This window comes from Maniola hyperantus, chromosome 5 (assembly GCF_902806685.2).
Source record: "Maniola hyperantus chromosome 5, iAphHyp1.2, whole genome shotgun sequence".
Taxonomy (NCBI): Eukaryota; Metazoa; Arthropoda; class Insecta; order Lepidoptera; family Nymphalidae; genus Maniola; species Maniola hyperantus.
The window spans coordinates 14,915,728-14,935,042 of record NC_048540.1 but is presented as its reverse complement, the minus strand read 5'-3'; the positions used below and the strand labels follow the sequence as shown (position 1 = coordinate 14,935,042).

The following is a 19,315-nucleotide window of genomic DNA, read 5'->3' as shown; positions in this document are numbered from 1 at the left end:
ATTCACTATGCAAATGTTCTTACTTTCGCATTGACTTATATATTACTTCGTAAGGACAGGGCCATTGAACAAGCAAAATGGCACCGACTCATTGGCCCTAAAATTTTTATTTAGCACCAATACAACCTCAGTGACGTCTGGATTTCAAACACTTCGTTCATTAGTATCTAAGATGTGGCGCTGATTTATTTGGTTCCAAAACCGTGAAAAATTTTGTTCGTTTGGGCATATCTTGTCATTTATATCGATGTATTTTTGTCGATTTTAAGATCGAGTCCACTGAAGACAGGTCTGCAAATGAAACCAAGACACTAAAACTAGTCAAATGCGTGACAAAACACGCAAAAGGTAGGGTTCCTTAGTTATGCTTTTTTTATTTTTTATTCAGATAAGATTTTTTATTAAGTTTGCCTTTGACTGCAATCTCACCTGGTGGTAAGTGATGATGTAGTCTAGGTAGAGAGAGCCAGCGCGTGCCAGACCTTCGTTATTTTATAAAAGCTGAAAGTTCGAAACTCAAACTCAAATTATTTATTCAGAATTGGTAAAATTTTACGCTTCCTGATTGTCAAAAATTTTTATTTGTAAGATGATATGATATAGTGGTGATAATTAATACGTACTTAAAACTAAAGCTACGAGGGTTCCAAACGCGCCCAGGTCTGAGAAGAGGCCACAACAAACTCAGCTGGGAATTCTCTGCGTACTGTCCCCAACACAGCGAGGAACGATCAGCGACTATGAAGTTTGGATCATGGTGGCTTTGGGAGATAACATGTAAAAAAGGTGTAAAAAATCTTAAGTCAAAGTATAAAGTCTATTTTTCTAATACTTTCTTACGAATAGTAGTCACGCATTGCCAGACACCTAGTGTCATGGCAACACCCTGCCAGACACTCCTAAACTTTAATAAATTGTTACTCTCACCTACCTCTTATCGTTAGAATACTTATCCCGAATGACAATGGTTAAATATAAATTAATAAAAAAAAATCAACATGCGGCTTTATGGCCACATACAGGCTACCGCCATGTTGTTTTTGTTAACTTGAAAACTACGGAACCCTAAAAAATTTTTCGCCAATTCCAGTGGCATGTTATGGTATTATTATGATACGCAAAGGAAACTGTTACTTAACGCTTAATAAAAAAGATTTATTATATTGCCCAACTCTAATTGGATTGCTAGCATAAAATAATAATCGACGGCCTATCATCAAAATTCAATAATTTATAATAATCTTGTGATAGGTGCTTAATATAGAGAATAGCAGAAATTTATATACTTACATAAAGTATGTTTATTTTAACCTAGTTGACCAGGCCGGCTTTGCCCGGCTGCGCGATTGCGGGAGAATGACAGCTACAATGTCACGATCGCAATCACCTATGATTGGTTAACGTTCGCTCACTATTGGCTACAAATGCATTGTTGCAAGAATCGCACAAATTCAGCCAATCAGAACAATTGAGATTGTAATAATGATTGATATGCAGGTTTTAGACAAATGCCCTACGGATGGTCTTATCTATCTTTAACGACCTCCCTGGCTCAGTGATATCTGGTAAGCGCTGTTGTCTTATTAGTGGGAGGTCCCGGGTTCGATTCCCGGCAGGGGTTTGGAATTTTATAATTTCTAAATTTCTGGTCAGGTCTGGTGGAAAGCTTCGGCCGTGGCTAGTTACCACCCTACCGGCAAAGCTGTGCCACCAAGCAATTTAGCGTTTCGGTACTAACCAAAAGGTTGTGGGTTTAATAAAAAACTGCCATACCCCTTTCAGGTTGGCCCGCTTCCATCTTAGACTGCATCATCACTTACCACCAGGAGAGATTTCAGTCAAGGGCAAACTTGTACCTGAATTTAAAAAAAAATTGACGAACTCCCTGGCGCAGTAGTGAGCGCTGTCGTTTATAATGGGAGGTACCGAGTTCGATTCCTGTTACGTCACGTCAGGATACGTCAGGTTTTTTTCATCAGGTCCGATCCGGTCAGGTTACCTGAAGGCACGGCGATACAGGTCCGATTCTTGCGTCAGGTTACCGCCATGATGAGCGATCAGGTTACCTGATCGGACGTGTATTGTACATTCAAACAAATGTATGACTTCAATGCCTTCAGGTAGCCTCACCTGACCGTATCTGATGAAAAAACCTGTCTTATGTTGCCGGCCTTATAGTTTCTAGTTCTACTCGTTTCTCATTCACCGTCGGCGGTCGGACCACTGCCTAAGTCAGAAGGGATTTTCATAAATTCCACTCAAGCGAAGTCAGGGCGGGTCAGCTAGTATAAATAGAGGGTAATGATGCGCAAGGAACGTGTACTAACAATATCGGATGCGTATTGCGCCGCTGGAAACGGAAATGAAAGTTATTCACGTTGCCCCAATGTAACCTTCAGCCAACCAATGCTGTGTGTAAGGGACACGTAATATCCTCTATTCTACGAATCAGTTTCGGTTTGATACAATTTGATGATAATGATGATGATGGCGACCTCGCACCGGAAGACGCAGCGTTGGAAGACCCCCACTAGGTGGACGGACGACATCAGACGAGTCGCAGGGAGCCGCTGGATTCAGGTGGCGCAAGACCGTGGCGTGTGGATGTCCCTACAAGAGACCTATCCAGCAGTGGACGTCTATTGGTTGATAATGATCATGATGATGATGATGATGGAATCCTTTTATTCCCGCATGGAACTGATGTCGTGGTGCAGTTGTGCGCGTTATGGCCTTATCTAATTAATACAAATCATGCCCGCGTGGAATGGTGCCAAGAATAATGGCTGCATTTCCGCCCTGGACAGCTAGGCTAATCCGTTGCGCAAAAAATAAGCCCTCCTGTCTCCAGATGAGGCTATTAATCGCAGTGAAAGGTCTCATAAAAAAAAATTTTTTAAGACTCCACGGCCCCAGGGTTTCCACGGCAAACGGAACAAAACTGTAACTCTCAATAAGAGAGGCATACTTGCACCGCTTGCCGTTTTCAACTGTTTCTGCTGCGGCTCCCGGTCTTGATGCTGTCCTGATATGACACGGGGCCAATGTGTCAACGCAAGTTGCGTCCCACATTAGCGCCCGTCCCCGTTCCCGGAACCAGCGTCAATGGTCTTTCGCATATTTTATAATAATATTAACTAGCTGATGCCCGCAACCTCGCACCGGAAGACGCGGCGTTGGAAGACCTCCCACTCGGTGGACGGACGACATCAGACGAGTCGCAAGGAGCCGCTGGATTCAGGCGGCGCAAGACCGTGGCGTGGCGTGACTGATGGGTAGTGCAGAGATTCTGACAATGCAGAATAGCTCAGACCTATGATAATGATGATGATGATGATAGAAACTCTTAGATGATCATAGCAGGTACCCAGTGGCGTGCACAGAGTCCGAAACCAGGGTAAGATAGGCCTTAGATAATAGATACACCTTATGTAGACCTTTGGAAAGGCAGGTCATAAAGAAAAATGTCGTTTCAACTAGGGTAAGCAGTACTTTTATGCCTCTATGAATTGCACGCCACTGCAGGTACCTACGTAAATAGCATTTAATCAATGTCTGTTTATTATTCTATGACACTGGCAGACATTTTTCACACCTATCGATTGCAGTTTGACCTACGGCATGCAACATAATTTGTTTTATGTAATATATTATCACTAGCTTATCCCGCGACTTCATCCGCGTAGGCTACAGACATTACAAACTCCTATTTTACCGCCTTTTAGGTTGAATTTTCGAAAATCTTTCTTAGCGGATGTCTACGTCATAATAGCTATTTATATGCCTCAGCCGAACCGTCCAGTAGTTTGAGCTGTGCGTTGATAGATCAGTCAGTCAGTCATGCTTAAAACGCAGCTATGATAAAGATTTATAGGTAAGTATCTCTATTTTAATGTAAATTCAGAAGAATTCATTTTATTTGACGAAACATAGATAACGAAATAAAGTTGTACAGTAGCAGATAGTTTTGTATAATAATATTTGTGTTATCACAGATTATTTTAAAGTAAAAGTTTGTTTTGTTTTTGAGATCAGTGTAACTTTTCAGTTTTCAGGAAAAATTAAATTGTGGTGATTGCCACAATTGCAAGTAGATGGCGCTCCTAACTCGTACGAAGAAATTAGATCCAAACTTAAACAATCTTGTACATCAATCCATGCCTTGATTACGCACGTCGCTCTCACTAGATGGCAGCACGGATAGCATCCTAAGTACGATTAGTACGAGATTTTATGTCTCACCAACGTTGATAGTATTCGAGTGTCGAAACACTTCCGCCTTATAGTAAACTGGATCTTGTCTTCCTTGTTTTAAAGCTCAAGTTTGTTTACACATCTACAGTCAGCGCTCCAAGCGGAAACGTTATCAATGGCAAGGCATTATTGACTTCAATTCAAGACCCTTTAGGTCTACTTTACTTTGACGTTATTGTGTTTCGACTCTCGAATTCTAGCAATGTTGCTTGGTGAGACGTAAAATTATAAATAATATCTTCACGGCTGTACTCACGTGTTTAGTCGACGATAGCCCGACTAGTTTCGAACCCATCCGGGGTCCTTTTTCAAGGGAGTCAGTTCGCAGTCACAACCGCGGCGCGTGCGCGAACTGACTCCCTTGAAAAAGGACCCCGGATGGGTTCGAAACTAGTCGGGCTAACGTCGACTAAACACGTTAGTACAGCCGGGATAGATATTATTTATAATGGAAATCACTCACGGTAGTTTAAACGCTAAAAAAGAGACGTAAAATCTTATACTAAGCGTACTGAAGAGATCTCCCTTTGATACGGTCGAGCCTATAACACACCGCCTCCCGTACAAAATCAAAGGTTTTCTTGCGTTTCCATAATATGGTTCCCATTCATACTAAATGACAGGTTTAATAAAGTTAAGGTTTAGTTTTAAGTTTACGTAATTAATTACCACTATACATCATAGTACTGCAAATTCAGCAATTATTGGCAATCACAAAGTTTATAGGTAACGCGCTGGCTCTCAGTCCATTATCTTTAACACTTTAACTGCGGCAAACGCAAGTGCTGTGTTTTATATTGCGTAACGCGTATGCGGCTCGCACACGCCACGCACGTTCTATACAGGAATGCGGCACAACGAACATAATGCGTTTTTTTCGCCACTCCGCGAGTGCGGGCGTACACAAACCCTGCGTTTTATTGAATGCCAAGCCAGTGAACTAGTCAAATCAGTAACTTTTTATCAAACGTCAAAACGCGCGCTAAGTATACAAGATTCTATGAAATACTGGATGGTAGGGAATCCTTCGTGTGCGAGTCCGGCTCGCACTTGACCTTTTTTATGTTGATTATAATAAAAATATTAAATTATTAGTTGTTTTTTTTTTCCAAATAATATTTGCAGTTGAGAACCACCTCGTTTTTGGAAGTCAGTTAAAATAAAGTCCTATTATCTGCAGCTGGAAAGAGATTAGGAACTCTGTAATATTGTGGGCTCTTTTGTTTAGCAGTAAACGCAATAACAACAAGGCCGGAAGCAAAATAAAGCTAAAGACTTAATCCAAATCCTTTCCCTGGAGAGATTAAGAATAACAAAAATTATTACTTCATTCCACAGATAAAGTATAGATAATTTGGATTGGGTTTATCCTTAAATAAAACAATAAGCTTGTCAGTTCATTTTTATTTACAATTATTTACAGGTTAAAAATTATTATAAAAGAATTATTTACAGGTCAATTATCCATACTAATATTATAAATGAGAAAGTGTGTGTCTGTCCGTCCGTCTGTCTGTCTGTCTGCTAGCGTTTCACGGCCCATCCGTTCAACCGATTTCGACGAAATTTGGTACAGAGACAGCTTGCATCCCGGGGAAGGCCATTTAGGGACTTTTTATCCCGGAAAATCAAAGAGTTCCCACAAGGAGTTCTAAATACACGCGGACGAAGTCGCGGGCATCCTCTAGTTATAAAATATTTACATTACATACCTATTCATTTTTTTTTTTAATTTTTTTTTTTTTAATTATTTTTTTTTAATTTTTTTTTTTTTAATTTTTTTTTTAATGTACAAGTTCATTTAATAAATTCATTGAGGAGCCCTGGAAAATTGGAGACCCTTGAGCAGTTTAATTGACTCGCATAACCCCCCTTTCGCACGGCGTCCAGTTTTTTGCAGGATCCCGTTTGATGGCGAATGTGTTCGTATGCTAGCGTTCACACGAGCATCCCGCATGCGGGATGCTCGCTAGCATATAAACACATTCGCCTTCAAACGGGATCCTGCAAAAAACTGGACGCCGTGTGAAAGGGCTGTAAGGGTGACTGGCCACTGAAGCGGAGCGGAGCGGAGATGTGTTGAGCAGACCAATCAGATTGTCGGTAAATAACGTAATAATTTTATTCCGTCATCTGACGAAGCTCTGATTGGTCAACTATACACATCTCCGCTTAGCTTCGCTTCTGTGGACAGGCACCCTTAGTGTTAAAATACGAGTCAATTAAAACTACTAGCCCATTTTACCAGGGCTCCTCGTGCCTCGCTCCTAGCGCGCGTTCGTGCTGCGCCACGCGGCGCTGTACGCGTTTTTGGACTGCGGCCATGGCCGCGTCCCAAAGCGCCTGCAGTTCTTGGAGCTCCTGATCCGTCATTGGTGGCCTCCTCCTCTCCGGAGGAGAGCACCAATGCCGCGGCGGCTCCGGCAGCCGCATAGTCGGAGGGGTGCGGCGCTCGGGCTCAGGTGACGGCGGAGGCGCCGGTGTACACTCAGCTGTCTCCACTCTATAAGATGTCGAAGAAGATAGTTTTATCAAGTCCACTTTGATTACACAAAAACAAAAAGTCAGACTCGCTCACAAAGGGTTCATCACATCATACAAACATGGCAGCCAATTTGAAATTTTTATTATTTTTAGGGTTCCGTACCACATAAGGTATGAGGTACGATTTATAGGATCCTAGCCGAGTCTAGCAAGACCGCTTTTTGCATCCTGGCTGCGTGCGAACTGCCACGGAACCTCAGTCGCCTTAGATGGTGAGCGAGGCTGATTGGGATCAACCCATTCGCAGATATAACGATTGGGATGATTTCAGTGGACTCCACAGCTCAGTCTCTGTGGTCTCAGCTCTCACGAGGTTCTCATCATATGAAATGGTGATGTCCACCAAAAGCACCCTCGACTGTGCCCGGTCCACCACCACGAGGTCAGGCTTATTCGCTAGTATACTCCTGTCCGTGATGATGGACCGGTCCCAATAGAGCCGGACTCCGTCAGTTATTATTATTTTTATTATAGCAGACATTAGAGAAAAATTGGAAAATCGTGAATTTGTGGTTACATCACACAAAAATAATTAAATTGTGGTCATGATCTAATAATTAGTATTTTCAATAATCAAAGTAAGATAACTATATCAAATGTTCATTCTTATTATTTTGCACTATGCAATAGATGAATATTGAAATTGAAAACTTACTTTGCTTGGCAGCAAAACCAACGCTGCCACCACTTAGGCTGGCTGCCTAGCAGGGGATACCTGCAAAAACAAAATCAAAATTCAACCACTCCGGCTGAGATCTATAGAGTGCACTTTGACAGATTTATGTGGAAGATTTAGCTCGTTTTAAGTCTAAGCTAAGTCAAAGTGCGCTCTATAGATCTCGCCCTTAGTAATTCACAATAATTATTAGGTATCTATATATTTATTATAGACTAGCTGATGCCCGCAACTTCATACGCGTGGATTTAGGGTTTTAAAAATCCTGTGGGAACTCATTGATTTCCCGGGATAAAAAGTGTCACTCTCCATGCAAAAATCACGTCCGTTGCCCTGTTGCGATGTGTTTGAAGAGGAAACCAACAAACAAACACTTTCGCATTTATATTATGGGTACTGATTTTTATGCAACTGTCCGGCAGATAACTGTATGTATAGTAGGTAAAGGACAGACAAAACAAAGGTAAACTCTATGTATTGCAAACTTCTATAATATGATGAAACTTGTTTTATGTTGTTGTTGAACGAATTGCTACTACCCTTATGTTGAAACACTGAGCGTAGGTATTTAGACTCCAAAAAATTTACTTGCCTTTCAGTCTCCATCGTGACGCAAATAATCACCGACCAGAAATAAAAATAATAATAAACCGAATAAATTCCATCCACAACTGACAAGTCCGCGTCCACAGATAGTTCACAGACTAGTAATGATTTTTTTTACGGCTCTGGGTTCTTTTTCTGGCGGCTCCACGTGCTTGGTGTTTGGTAACTATATTCATGATAGGTAGGTAATATAATAATATTGTATATTTTAGTAGGTAGATAATGTAAAAAAACCGGCCAAGTGCGAGTCAGACTCTCACACCGAGGGTTCCGAACGTATTTTTTTCGACATTTTGCAGGATAGCCACCAAAATAAATATAGAAACTTTTAGCAATTTTTTTAATTATCAATAGTTGAACTCTATTAATTATTAGTGATTATACCTAAAGAAATCAGGTTTGTGACTTTCGGCGTAGTCTATGGTAAGCAGCGGCATCATCAAAGGTTTGCGGCGACACGATACAAACAGCGCGCCGCCAGTTACACTCGTGCCGACTGACCAATCGCGTGCAACCGCCATTCGCGTTTGCTCAAGCAACTGGTGTCATATTTTGTTTCACAGAGTACTTTTTACATATTTTTGTTTTTAGTAGGTGTAGCGACGCGAGGTGTACTAGATGGAAGTGAGTACTTACCGACTTTCTCTATTAATTATAGATAGGTATTGTGAGGAACTCTTATGTTATGAAGTTGAGGTTTACAGTTGGATTTTCGAGAACCTATGTAGGTACCTGTATTTCTGTAACAGGAGGTGATGTTTTGGTTTTGCTTATTACCTTATGACATTGTTTATATTTTATGCTGTTGACTAAAGAAGGTAAGTACCTACGTACTTAAGTACATTTATTTTGTTGTGTTAATCAGGAAGATCAAGACACTAATCCCAGCTCGTGGACCCCTGCGGCTGATACCTGCGCCGCGGGCACCGGCTCTGGCGGAGACGGCAGCGCAGGAGAGACGAATTTATCGGCTCTCCTGCGAGCTGCGATCGCTGCCGCACATAACCAAGACGCCGGGCTGTCCTGGCGCAGGACAGGTCAAGACGCAGGGGCTCTGCCATCGGGGGCGGCGTCGCAAGCGCCCCCCTCCGCCGCCAACAAAAACTCCCTTTCTAACCACACACCACCACACCAAAGAAAAACCCTTTCGGCTAAGGAGCGGGCTGCGAGGGACCTTAGGGACGCTGGGCCGTCCTGGGCCTACATGCCTTTTGAACGGCCCAGCGTCCAAGAGGCCTCTTGCAGCCGGCGGATCCTGTCCATCAGCGAGTCTGATGACAGTGACACTGATGGGCAGGGTCCGCGGAAGCGAAGATGTATTCGGAAGTGAATGAGATATCGTATTCACTTCCGAATACATCTTCGCTTCGTAGTCGAACTTTTTAGGGTTCCGTACCTAGTATACCTAGTTATTATAATATATTATTCAATTTTTATAATTTTTTGTAGTTTCATTATACATAATGTATTACCTAATGTATTGTACCTAATAGGTACATACCTATAAATATTTCATACTTTCATAATTATTATGTAGGTAAGTACGACGTTTTTGACGTGTAATAACCATTATAAATTATCGATTAAAGTAAAAAAGTACGTCATTATGATGTGACGTCACATTCCAATATTTCATAGAATATCGCATACAAACTGCGCGTTTTGACGATTGATAAAAAGTTACTGATTTGACTAATTGTCAAATACCGTAATATAACGCATCTGATGCGTGGGGCCGCACTGCTGTTGCTAAACGTTTCTCGCAAGTGATGCGTTTTGACCGCACGCTCGTAGCGTCCATTCAAACGCAGGGTACTCGTGCCCCGCACGGACGGTCGAGTTTGCTCCACGAGTGCGGGAACGCAACTGTCGCGTTAATCAGCCGCAATGCTGTATTGATTACGCTATAGTTCGCGAAGCAGTCAATGTGCATTCTAAAATGATAGGTTATGTTATAAATAATGATCACTCAATTTACATTTATTTCACTGTTTGACACACGCTTCGGTTCCCATGCCAATGTCAGCAACTTTCTTCTTAGATTTGGCGACGTAGCTTCGCACATAGAAGTTCGTGAAGAGAACAAAGAACGAGATGATGCTGGAGAGGCAGAAGTAGTGGAACAAGGCCGGGACGGGGCACGGCGTCAACTTCTGCTGATAGTGGAGATTGCAGAGAACTAAGATGAATTGCATCTGTAAGAAAGTATAAAAGAATATACCTACCTAATGTATAATTTTTTATTATTATTCAGATAGAAGTTAGCCCTTGACTGCAATCTCACCTGGTGGTAAGTGATGATGCAGTCTAAGATAGAAGCGGGCTAGCCTGGAAAGGGTATGACAGTTTTTAGGGTTCCTTACATCAAAAGGACAAACGCAACCCTTATAGGATTACTTTGTCTGTCTGTCTGTCTGTCTGTCTGTCTGTCTGTATGTCAAGAAACCTACCGGGTACTTCCCGTTGACCTAGAATCATGAAATATGTCAGGAAGGACCATCACAAGAAAAAAATAGCATCAAGACCGGGAGCCGCAGCAGAAACAGCTGAAAACGGCAAGCGGCGCAAGTATGCCTCTCTTATAGAGAGTTACATTTTTGTGCCGTTTGCCGTGGAGACCCTGGGGCCATGGAGTCTTAGTGCTAAAAATTTTTACGAGACATTTTACCGCGATTAATAGCCTCATCTGGTGACAGAAGGGCTGGCTCATTTTTTGCGCAACGGATCAGCCTGGCTGTCCAGCGCGGAAATGCAGCCAGTATTCTTGGCACTATTCCACGCGGTCATGATTTATATAGTAATTAGATAAGGCTAGCTTTAAGTTTTATTGTAATATTTAAAAAAAAAAAAAAAAAAATTGTTCATGAACAAATATTGCTATTTTCAACTTTCAAAGTAAGATACCAAGTGGGGTTTCATATGAAAGGGCTTCACTTGTGCATAATAAAACAGTTTTTTATGCATCGTAGTTTTAGGCTCGCGCACCGGGCGACGGTTCCGTACTCCAATCGTATTTTTTCGACATTTTGCACGATAAATCAAAAACTATTAAGTACCTACTCATAAAAATAAATAAAAATCTGTTTTAGAATGTACAGGTAAAGCCCTTTGCCTTTCATATGATATCACACTTGGTATAGTAATCTTACTTTGAAAGTTGAAAATACTAATATTTTGATCATGAACACATTTTAATTTTTTTTTGTGATGTAACCACAAATTCACGGTTTTCGGATTAATTCCTTTACTTGTGCTGTAAGACCTACCTACCCTATATTATTATTTTCTTATGTGTAAATATTATTTTCTATTAGTACAAGTACCTTATTACTTTCTTGACAGACACGACAGACGGACAGACAGACAACGAAGTGATCATATAAGGGTTCCTTTTTTACTTTTGAGGTACGGAACCCTAAAATCATCATTCATCAACCGATAGACGTCCACAGCTGGGCATAGGTCTCTTGTATAGGGACTTCCACACGCTATGGTCTTGCACCGTCTGAATCCAGCGACTCCCTGCGACTCGTCTGATGTCGTCCGTCCACCTAGTGGGGGTCTTTCAAGTTCCAACCCTAAAAATATATTTAGTTAAAGAAGTTTCTAGTATCAAAGTCTTACCAGTTGAACTTTGGTGAGGTGTTTCTTCCACCACACGTATTTCGCATACTCCGGCCCTAAAGATGAGATCCCATAATACGCATACATCAGCACATGAACAAAGCTGTTGATCAGCCCCACCACCACGAAGTGATCCGTGGGGTAGTACATCTGGTAGAACCACGACCAGGTCAGCATCAGGGTGTGGTGGAACACGTGGAGGAACGTCACTTGGTTATCCTTCTTCCTTAGCACGAAGAACACCGTGTCCAGAAGGTCTATATGCTTCGCTATGAAGTATGGTGTTATTTCGCTTATCACCTGAAAGAAAAGAGTTCGCATTGCTTCTGAAATTAATGTTTGCTCTTTTAATTTCGTCATTGCTTTAAACACAAGTTTAAAAAATCTATCAAAAGTAGGTATGCTCCTGAAAAAAACATATTACACAATTGAAGATTATCTAAATGATAAAAGAGCGTGGATTTGACCTGCAGGCCCTGCAGCTCGTTCCAGCAACGCGCAGGACTGCAAATTCTTTTGATACATGGCATAGTATTGTATATCAAATCTTTGAAAAGAGCAACCGTCGAGTTTCTTGCTGGTTCTTTCTCGGCGAGGAAAGGCATTTCGAACCAGTGGTAGATGCATATGACGATTCACAAAGACTTGCAAAAGTTTAATATTAATTGCATGCAAAATATTTTTTTTTTTATTTTTATTTTTTTTTATTGATATTTGCTCTTCAAATTTTGTCAGGCGTATAGAAAATAGAGGGACATGTGGGTTGTTTTCTTGTTTATTACAACGTTTGTCAATCGATTACGATTGTTAAGCAAGGTTGACCTAAGTCGGTAACTGGGGCTTTCTGAGACTGACCGACTTTGGAGTTCCAAAGGAGAATGCCAGATGGCCATAGTAAATTTGGCCCTTAGGTGCCCACACATGAAAGTACATGAAATGAACAGTTTATAATATAGCAATTATTTGGTAAACATTTGGATGTAAACAAGGAGATGGTTTCAATGTTACAAATTATTTTTATTTTTTATTTTCTAGAGGATCGATTTTCAAATTGTACAAACACATCGTACAGTAATGGGCTGATTACACCTACCGAGTACTGAAGCGAGACAGTAAAATGTCACTCGGCCGAGACAGTGCTGTGGTGGCCGTTTATACGTATTTCGAAATTGCGCCGAGCACTCGTAAGTGTTTATACCAACCGAGTACTCGACCGAGGACACTGACTCGCCACTGTACTCGTTAGGTGTAATCGTACCATTAGGGATAAATGGTTTTAAATACATGCGTCACACGTATTAAAAACTCAAAAATTGTAAGCAAATTTTTTTGCACAACTAGCAACTAGCTGCCCCGGCGAACTTCGTACCGCCTAACAGTCGATTTTTTTTCAGGACTTTTTTAAATTTTTCTCTCCATAAGAACCATCCTCGTACTTCAAGGAATATTATAAAAAAAGAATTAGCGAAAGCGGTTCAGCTGTTCTCGAGATTTGCGATCAGCAACACATTCAGCGATTCATTTTTATACATAGAGATATTAAGAATATGCTGGGCACAATTTGGGCCAATCCTTTTGGGCATTCCCCTTTGGCTTTTCCCTTCCTGCGTGGCTCTTCGCGTCGATCCCTGGTAGTATAACTAACAACGACAAAAAAATAGAAAATACGTCGCACAGTCGTTGCCCCACAGGGATTAATTAAATTACTAACACATCAAACGATTTACGACCATTGTATAGGTTATTAATTAACTTGTTTTTTTACTGTCAAAAAACATGATGTTAATCTACATAAATTATTATATAAGGATAAACGGACTAATTGATATATTAATAACGTAAACTTAGACCGGTGGATCTGGAAACATGAGGCTACGTGTAGGTGGACTCACAATGTAGACACTCAATAACACTCGATACACTATGCTGTGTAGGCCTTACTGGCCGCTAGAGCGGGGGGGGGGGGGGGGGGGGGGGGGGGAGTCCACGCCCGGGTGACGGTAGAAATCGGGGTCCTCGTCTCCGCCGGCGAAGACGCTGTAAAAAGGTTGACTTGTGTAGCCCTATGAGATAGGGAGCATTGTCGGTCATGATTTAGTCGTCGGGATCGTTAAGGACGTGCTTAGGGCGCCTTTTATCAGGGGGGGGGGGGGGAGAGGGGTCCATATATACTCATGTGCATATAGTCCCAATGCAGGACAGGTCGAGATGGGAATCAGGGTGGTAACGTGCGGGTGTGCGGGGCGTCCCCCAGCCTCATACCCCGATTGCTATCTCGACATGTCGCAAACTATAAGTAGGTAGATGAGATCGCGGGAAAAATCAAATTTTTAATCACAACCCATAATATTGTAAACTAGCTGATGCCGGTGAACTTTCAGTGTTTTAAAATCCCGTGGGAACTTTTCGATTTTCCGGGATGAAAGTAGCCTATGTCACTCTCCAGGTGATTGAAAGACAAACGCACAAACAACAAAGTTGTACGTAATGCGAAAAGTAATGGATTCGTGTGATTTTCGCGTATAGTTGAATACCCGGAGACTGACCTCGGCTAATTTTTGTCCCGTAAAATTAAAGGATTCCCACGGGATGCCTACCTAGGACAACCTACGCGGACGAAGTCGTGGGCATCAGCCAGAATTATTTTATGAACAAATCCTTACCTCTTTTAAATCTTCACCCCTAGGGCATCGAGTTATAATAACGCCATGTCTTATTACATATCTTGTGTACTGAAAAAAAAAACAAATTAAGTAATAATTATTATTTAAAAATTATATAGAAAAAAAATTGGGAACCCCCACTTTTTTGGATGTAAAAACCGCTACAATGGAACACGAAAAATAGTTACAAACATACATACACAGATACATACATACATAGACTGCTAAAATCATAACCCTTCCTTTTGGCTTTGCCGTAGTCGGGTAAAAAGGAAAAGGTGACTGACTGATCTGTCAACGCACAGCTCAAACTACTGGACGGATCGGGCTGAAATTTGGCATGCAAATAGCTATTATGATGTTTGCATCCGCTAAGAAAGGATTTTTGAAAATTCAACCCCTAAGGGGGTGAAATAGGGATTTGAAATTTGTCTAGTCCACGCGGACGAAGTCGCGAGCATAAACTAGTCTATCCTAAACTAAAACAAATAATAAGAATAATCCAATGTTAATAAAGCCTTGAACGCTTGTTATAACATGCTTTTCAATTTACGAGTTTTTGCAGAAAATTAACAGGTTCGATTTGTGATGAGATTTTTCTATTACAAAGAAGTAACATGGTTATTTGTGACGCCTACATTATTTTAATAGCAATTTATCTCTCTCAGTTTTGCTCTCTCTCCGTGTCATATCCCTCATTACAGAAGGTCGTAAGTAGTGAGTGTGACCCCTTTCCTAAAATTACTGGTAACAAGGAAGAGAACGTCTGATCGAATGCTTAAATCTGGGCTAATCCGAATTCTGATGGAGTTTGCAATCTGTTCAGATTGTTACAGAGTAGGTACCTAAGCAACATTGTTGTGAAGTTTGTATGATAGGATAGGATTGTAGGATAAGTTAGAATAGGCTACTTGACTCATATCTAATTTCGTCCAATAAATCATTATTTATTATAGTATTTTGCTTAAGACAACGAAATATATCAATAACAATTATTAAAAACGCAGGATGGATATATAAATCCAATTTTAAAAAATACAGTTTTTATTTTTATTTGAAACGCAGAAAACGCTGTCAGCCATGATGTGACGTCATTGTATATGTAAACAAAGAAATGTCATCCCTATGTCACGCGGGGACTAACGTAGTATCCATATATATAAAATTTAGAGTCCTGACTAACTTATATATCAACGCACAGCCTAAACATCTAAACAGCTGGTCCTAGATACATGAAATTTGGTGGGTGTGTTCTTTGTAGGTAAAGAGAAGGTATCCACTAGGAAAGGATTTTTTGAAATTCCACCCCTGAGTGGGTTAAATGGAGGTTTGAAATTTATGAAGTCCACGCGGGCGAAGTCACGAGCATAAGCTAGTTTTTATATATTTCTAAAAACTCATAGTAAACGTAAAAAAATATCGTTTTCTCTTTATAAATTGAATAAGTTATTAAGTAAGACTTACAACAAAGTGATCTTTGCAAAAATAAATTTGGGTTGAAGTCGTTAGTTATATAGGATCCCTTTAAGCAAGTCTTCGCGTGTTACGTATATTTATTTCACTGGGCACTAATCCACAACTTTCCTGTGGTCTTTATCGATGCGTTTTTTACATTCTCGGATGATACAATAACGAAAATTACTATATTTTTCATGTACTCTAGTATAGAAGTCATGTTTATTAAACTTTGGGAGGTTATGCTGTTGTTTACAAATGCATGACGTCAGAGCACAGATAATCTATCGGCCAAACATGGCCGACAGTGTTTTCACCTGTCTAAGAAAAATATATTTTTAAATGAAAGTTTTACGGTTTTTAGGGCGCAAAAAAATATAGTGTTAATTTTTTTGATATAATAGCACAAATATTAACCATTTAAGACCAACTTTAAAAAAGTGTCAAGTAGCCTATTGTATACATACATATAATTGTACATTAAGATATTGTACAATAAGGCTGACATACATCAATGTAAAAGCCTGATAATAAAAGATTTAAAAAAATTATCATACTCACCAGAAACACAGCATAAGATGAAAAGGCGACTTGAAATACATTGTAAAATAACAGAGGCGTCTTGAGTTGATAAGGTTTTCTGTCTTTCATAAAATTGGGCAATATCTTTAGCACTAAAATTAGGTATAACACTATCACTGTCCCAAGACCTACAGACGTTTCTTCGAATGTCCATGTGTTAACTGAAAGTAAAGAATTGGGTATTTGACTACATCATTTTTTTAAATAGAGATAGCGAGCAAACGGGTCACCTGATGCTAAGTGATTACCGCCGCCCATGAACATTAATTTGCAGCACCAGAGGAACCGGCCGATGCGTTGCCGGCCTTTTAGGAATTTGTTGGTCCGCCCCTTGAATAACCCCATGTTGTAATCTAAAGGGAACACCGCCGAAGGGAGTTAATTCCACAGTTTGCATGTGCGTGGAAAAAAGGATCTGGCACGACGGGTTTTTAGTGATTATTAAATAGCGGGCCTTCCAAAATACGTAAAATCCACGTCATTCGTTAGTTTAAGTGTAAAAACCCTTTTAAATTATCGATGAAACTAAAAAAGTACCTACGTCATTATGATGTGACGTCACATTCCAGTATTTCATAGAATATCGCATACTAAGTTCGCGTTTTGACGTTAGTTAAAAAGTTACTGATTTGACTAGTCGTTAAATACCGTATTACGGTCATTGATAAATAAATAACTTTCATTGGTATTAAAACCGTGACCATAGGCTATCTAAGCAAGAACAAAACCTAGGTATTTAAATAGGGTAAGAGGAAATCCCATCAAGCACACCCGTATCTATATACCCATAATAAAAATAAACTAGACGATTTCTGTACATTATAATAAATATAATGAGTAACCTATTTTTGGGGCCGATTCTCTTGTACACAATCTCTAAACTAAACTAAATTAACGCTAAAGTGCTATCCTTTTCCGCAAGCAACATTATGAAAGGGATAGCAATAGATTTAGACGTGTCGTTATAGTTTAGTTTAGAGATTGTGTACAATGGAATTAGCCACATTGTTTATCATAGAGCCCAAAACTATTTATTGTTTATTTTTTGTCTGTCTATCTGTCTGAGCACGCTTCAGGCTGAAACTACAGATTTGACGAAACTAAGCACACTTATCTTTAGCTAATACTCCGTTTTAACTTATAGGATAGTTTGTATCCCGAAAAACATTAGAGCTTCTTCGGATACTGGATTAAATTTTTTATCGATTTTACTCCATATGAAACTCCGATTGAATTTTCACGATTATTGTTTTTACGAAGTTTGTACTATCAGGTTGGTTTCATAATAGATTTAACTAGCTTATGCCCGCGTGGACTAAACAAATTTTAAACCCCTATTTTACACCCTTAGGTTTGATATTTAACAATGAGATTTTAACATATGAGCTTAATAAAATATGTCATACTGCTAATTGCAAAAATATTAACTACAAAACTTCTTTATAGACACTTTAAAACTGACAGACTTTCATACAAATTTCAAACCCCTATTCAATTCAAAAATCCTTTCTTAGCGGATGCCTACGTCATAATAGCTATCTGCATGCCGAATTTCAGCGTAATCCGTCCAGTAGTTTGAGCTGTGCGTTGATAGATCAGTCAGTCAGTCAGTCAGTCAGTCAGTAGGTCACCTTTTCCTTTTATATATAATATATATATATATATAGATTAAAAGTTTCAGAGATAGAGAATGGAAATCCTTAACGGGAAACGGGCAATAATAAAATAATTATGTAGGGACCCATTAGAAACTTACTTTTACTACACATATTAAGTAGGGATCTAAGTAAGGATATTAATTAGAGCCTTAATAGCTCAACGGGCTTACCCGTTAACTGGGAGTAGACTGAAAACCGAAAGGTCGACGGTTCATACCCCGCGCGTTGCACTATTGTCGTACCTACTCCTAGCACAAGCTTGACGCTTAGTTGGACAGAAAAGGGGAATATTAGTCAATTAACATGGCTAATAGTAATATGCTTTAAAAAAAATAAAAAAAATATTGACATTTATTAGTTAGATATTAATAATTAAAACACTTACGTAAACCACGATTTTCTTTACAATTTTCCGCAAATGGATCATCATATTTAGAAGCCATTGCAAAATACAACTGAGCCCCTTTAAATTTTCACTCTTACTGTTTTGTCCAAGACTACTTGTGATACTAAACCTGACAACAGGTTTTCCAAAGATTTATTTAATATATACCTCGTCATTATTCTATACAATTTTAATTAAAACACGGAAAGTTTCTTAATGCTAAGGATTTGTCACGTGAAATGAATCCATACTGCCCTGAGATACGATTTAAAATACTCTGGTGCTATCATGTACCTACTCGGATTTTACATGTGGCATATATACAAGATGTTCTATTTACTTGTCAAATTTCACGTAATGTAAAAAATAACGGGTCAAGAGCGAGCGTATGAAATACGCGGTAGGATTCCGTAGCCATTACGCTAGCGTAATTTATAAAAAAACTGGCTAAGTGCGAGTCAGGCTCGCGCATTGAGGGTTTATTTTTATTTTATTTTTATTTTATTTTATTAGATATGCCAACGATAAATTGTAACAACATTCACAAATATTAAAAACATGTCACAAACAATTTCATTCACAAAGGGTTCCGTACTACAGTCGTATTTTGCTACATTTTGCACGATAATTCAAAAACTATGATGTATAAAAATAAATATAAAATCTGTTTTAGAATGCACAGGTGAAGACCTTTCTTATGATAGCCTACTTTATATAGTTATCTTACTTCGAAATTTGAAAATACTAATTATTAGATAGTTCATGACCACAATTTTTTTTTGTGTGATGTAACCACAAATTCACGGTTTTCAGATTTTTCCCCTAATGTCTGCTTTAAGACCTAAGTACCTACCTACCAAATTTCATG

General features: G+C 39.6%; 2 protein-coding genes across 2 annotated transcripts; both read right to left on the bottom strand.

Moving 5' to 3' along the window:
- Nucleotides 1-5,643: 5,643 nt before the first annotated feature.
- LOC138402410 (uncharacterized) lies at nucleotides 5,644-8,234 on the bottom strand. Its single transcript, XM_069498829.1, has 3 exons — nucleotides 8,067-8,234; nucleotides 7,454-7,513; nucleotides 5,644-6,757 (listed from the first exon to the last, which is right to left on the bottom strand). Exons 1-3 carry the CDS (start codon nucleotides 8,078-8,080, stop codon nucleotides 6,496-6,498), a joined length of 336 nt encoding a protein of 111 aa, XP_069354930.1. The 5' UTR covers nucleotides 8,081-8,234; the 3' UTR covers nucleotides 5,644-6,495.
- A 1,831-nt stretch (nucleotides 8,235-10,065) lies between these two features.
- Nucleotides 10,066-18,568, bottom strand: LOC117982279 (very long chain fatty acid elongase 7-like). Its single transcript, XM_034968605.2, has 5 exons — nucleotides 18,448-18,568; nucleotides 16,384-16,565; nucleotides 14,368-14,436; nucleotides 11,705-12,004; nucleotides 10,066-10,275 (listed from the first exon to the last, which is right to left on the bottom strand). The coding sequence occupies exons 1-5, from the start codon at nucleotides 18,503-18,505 to the stop codon at nucleotides 10,066-10,068; spliced, it is 819 nt and encodes a 272-aa protein (XP_034824496.1). The 5' UTR covers nucleotides 18,506-18,568.
- Nucleotides 18,569-19,315: the final 747 nt, after the last annotated feature.

Bases quoted from the DNA above. Each gene is read 5' to 3' on its own strand.
- LOC138402410 (XM_069498829.1), bottom strand. The intron at 6,758-7,453 runs GTAAGTTTTCAA...GACATCTTATAG, and splicing joins TGGTTTTGCTGCCAAGCAAA to AGTGGAGACAGCTGAGTGTA.
- LOC117982279 (XM_034968605.2), bottom strand. From the start codon at position 18,505: ATGGCTTCTAAATATGATGATCCATTTGCGGAAAATTGTAAAGAAAAT. The intron at 16,566-18,447 runs GTAAGTGTTTTA...CTTTACTTTCAG, and splicing joins TAAAGAAAATCGTGGTTTAC to TTAACACATGGACATTCGAA. The intron at 14,437-16,383 runs GTGAGTATGATA...TTTTTTTTTCAG, and splicing joins CATCTTATGCTGTGTTTCTG to TACACAAGATATGTAATAAG.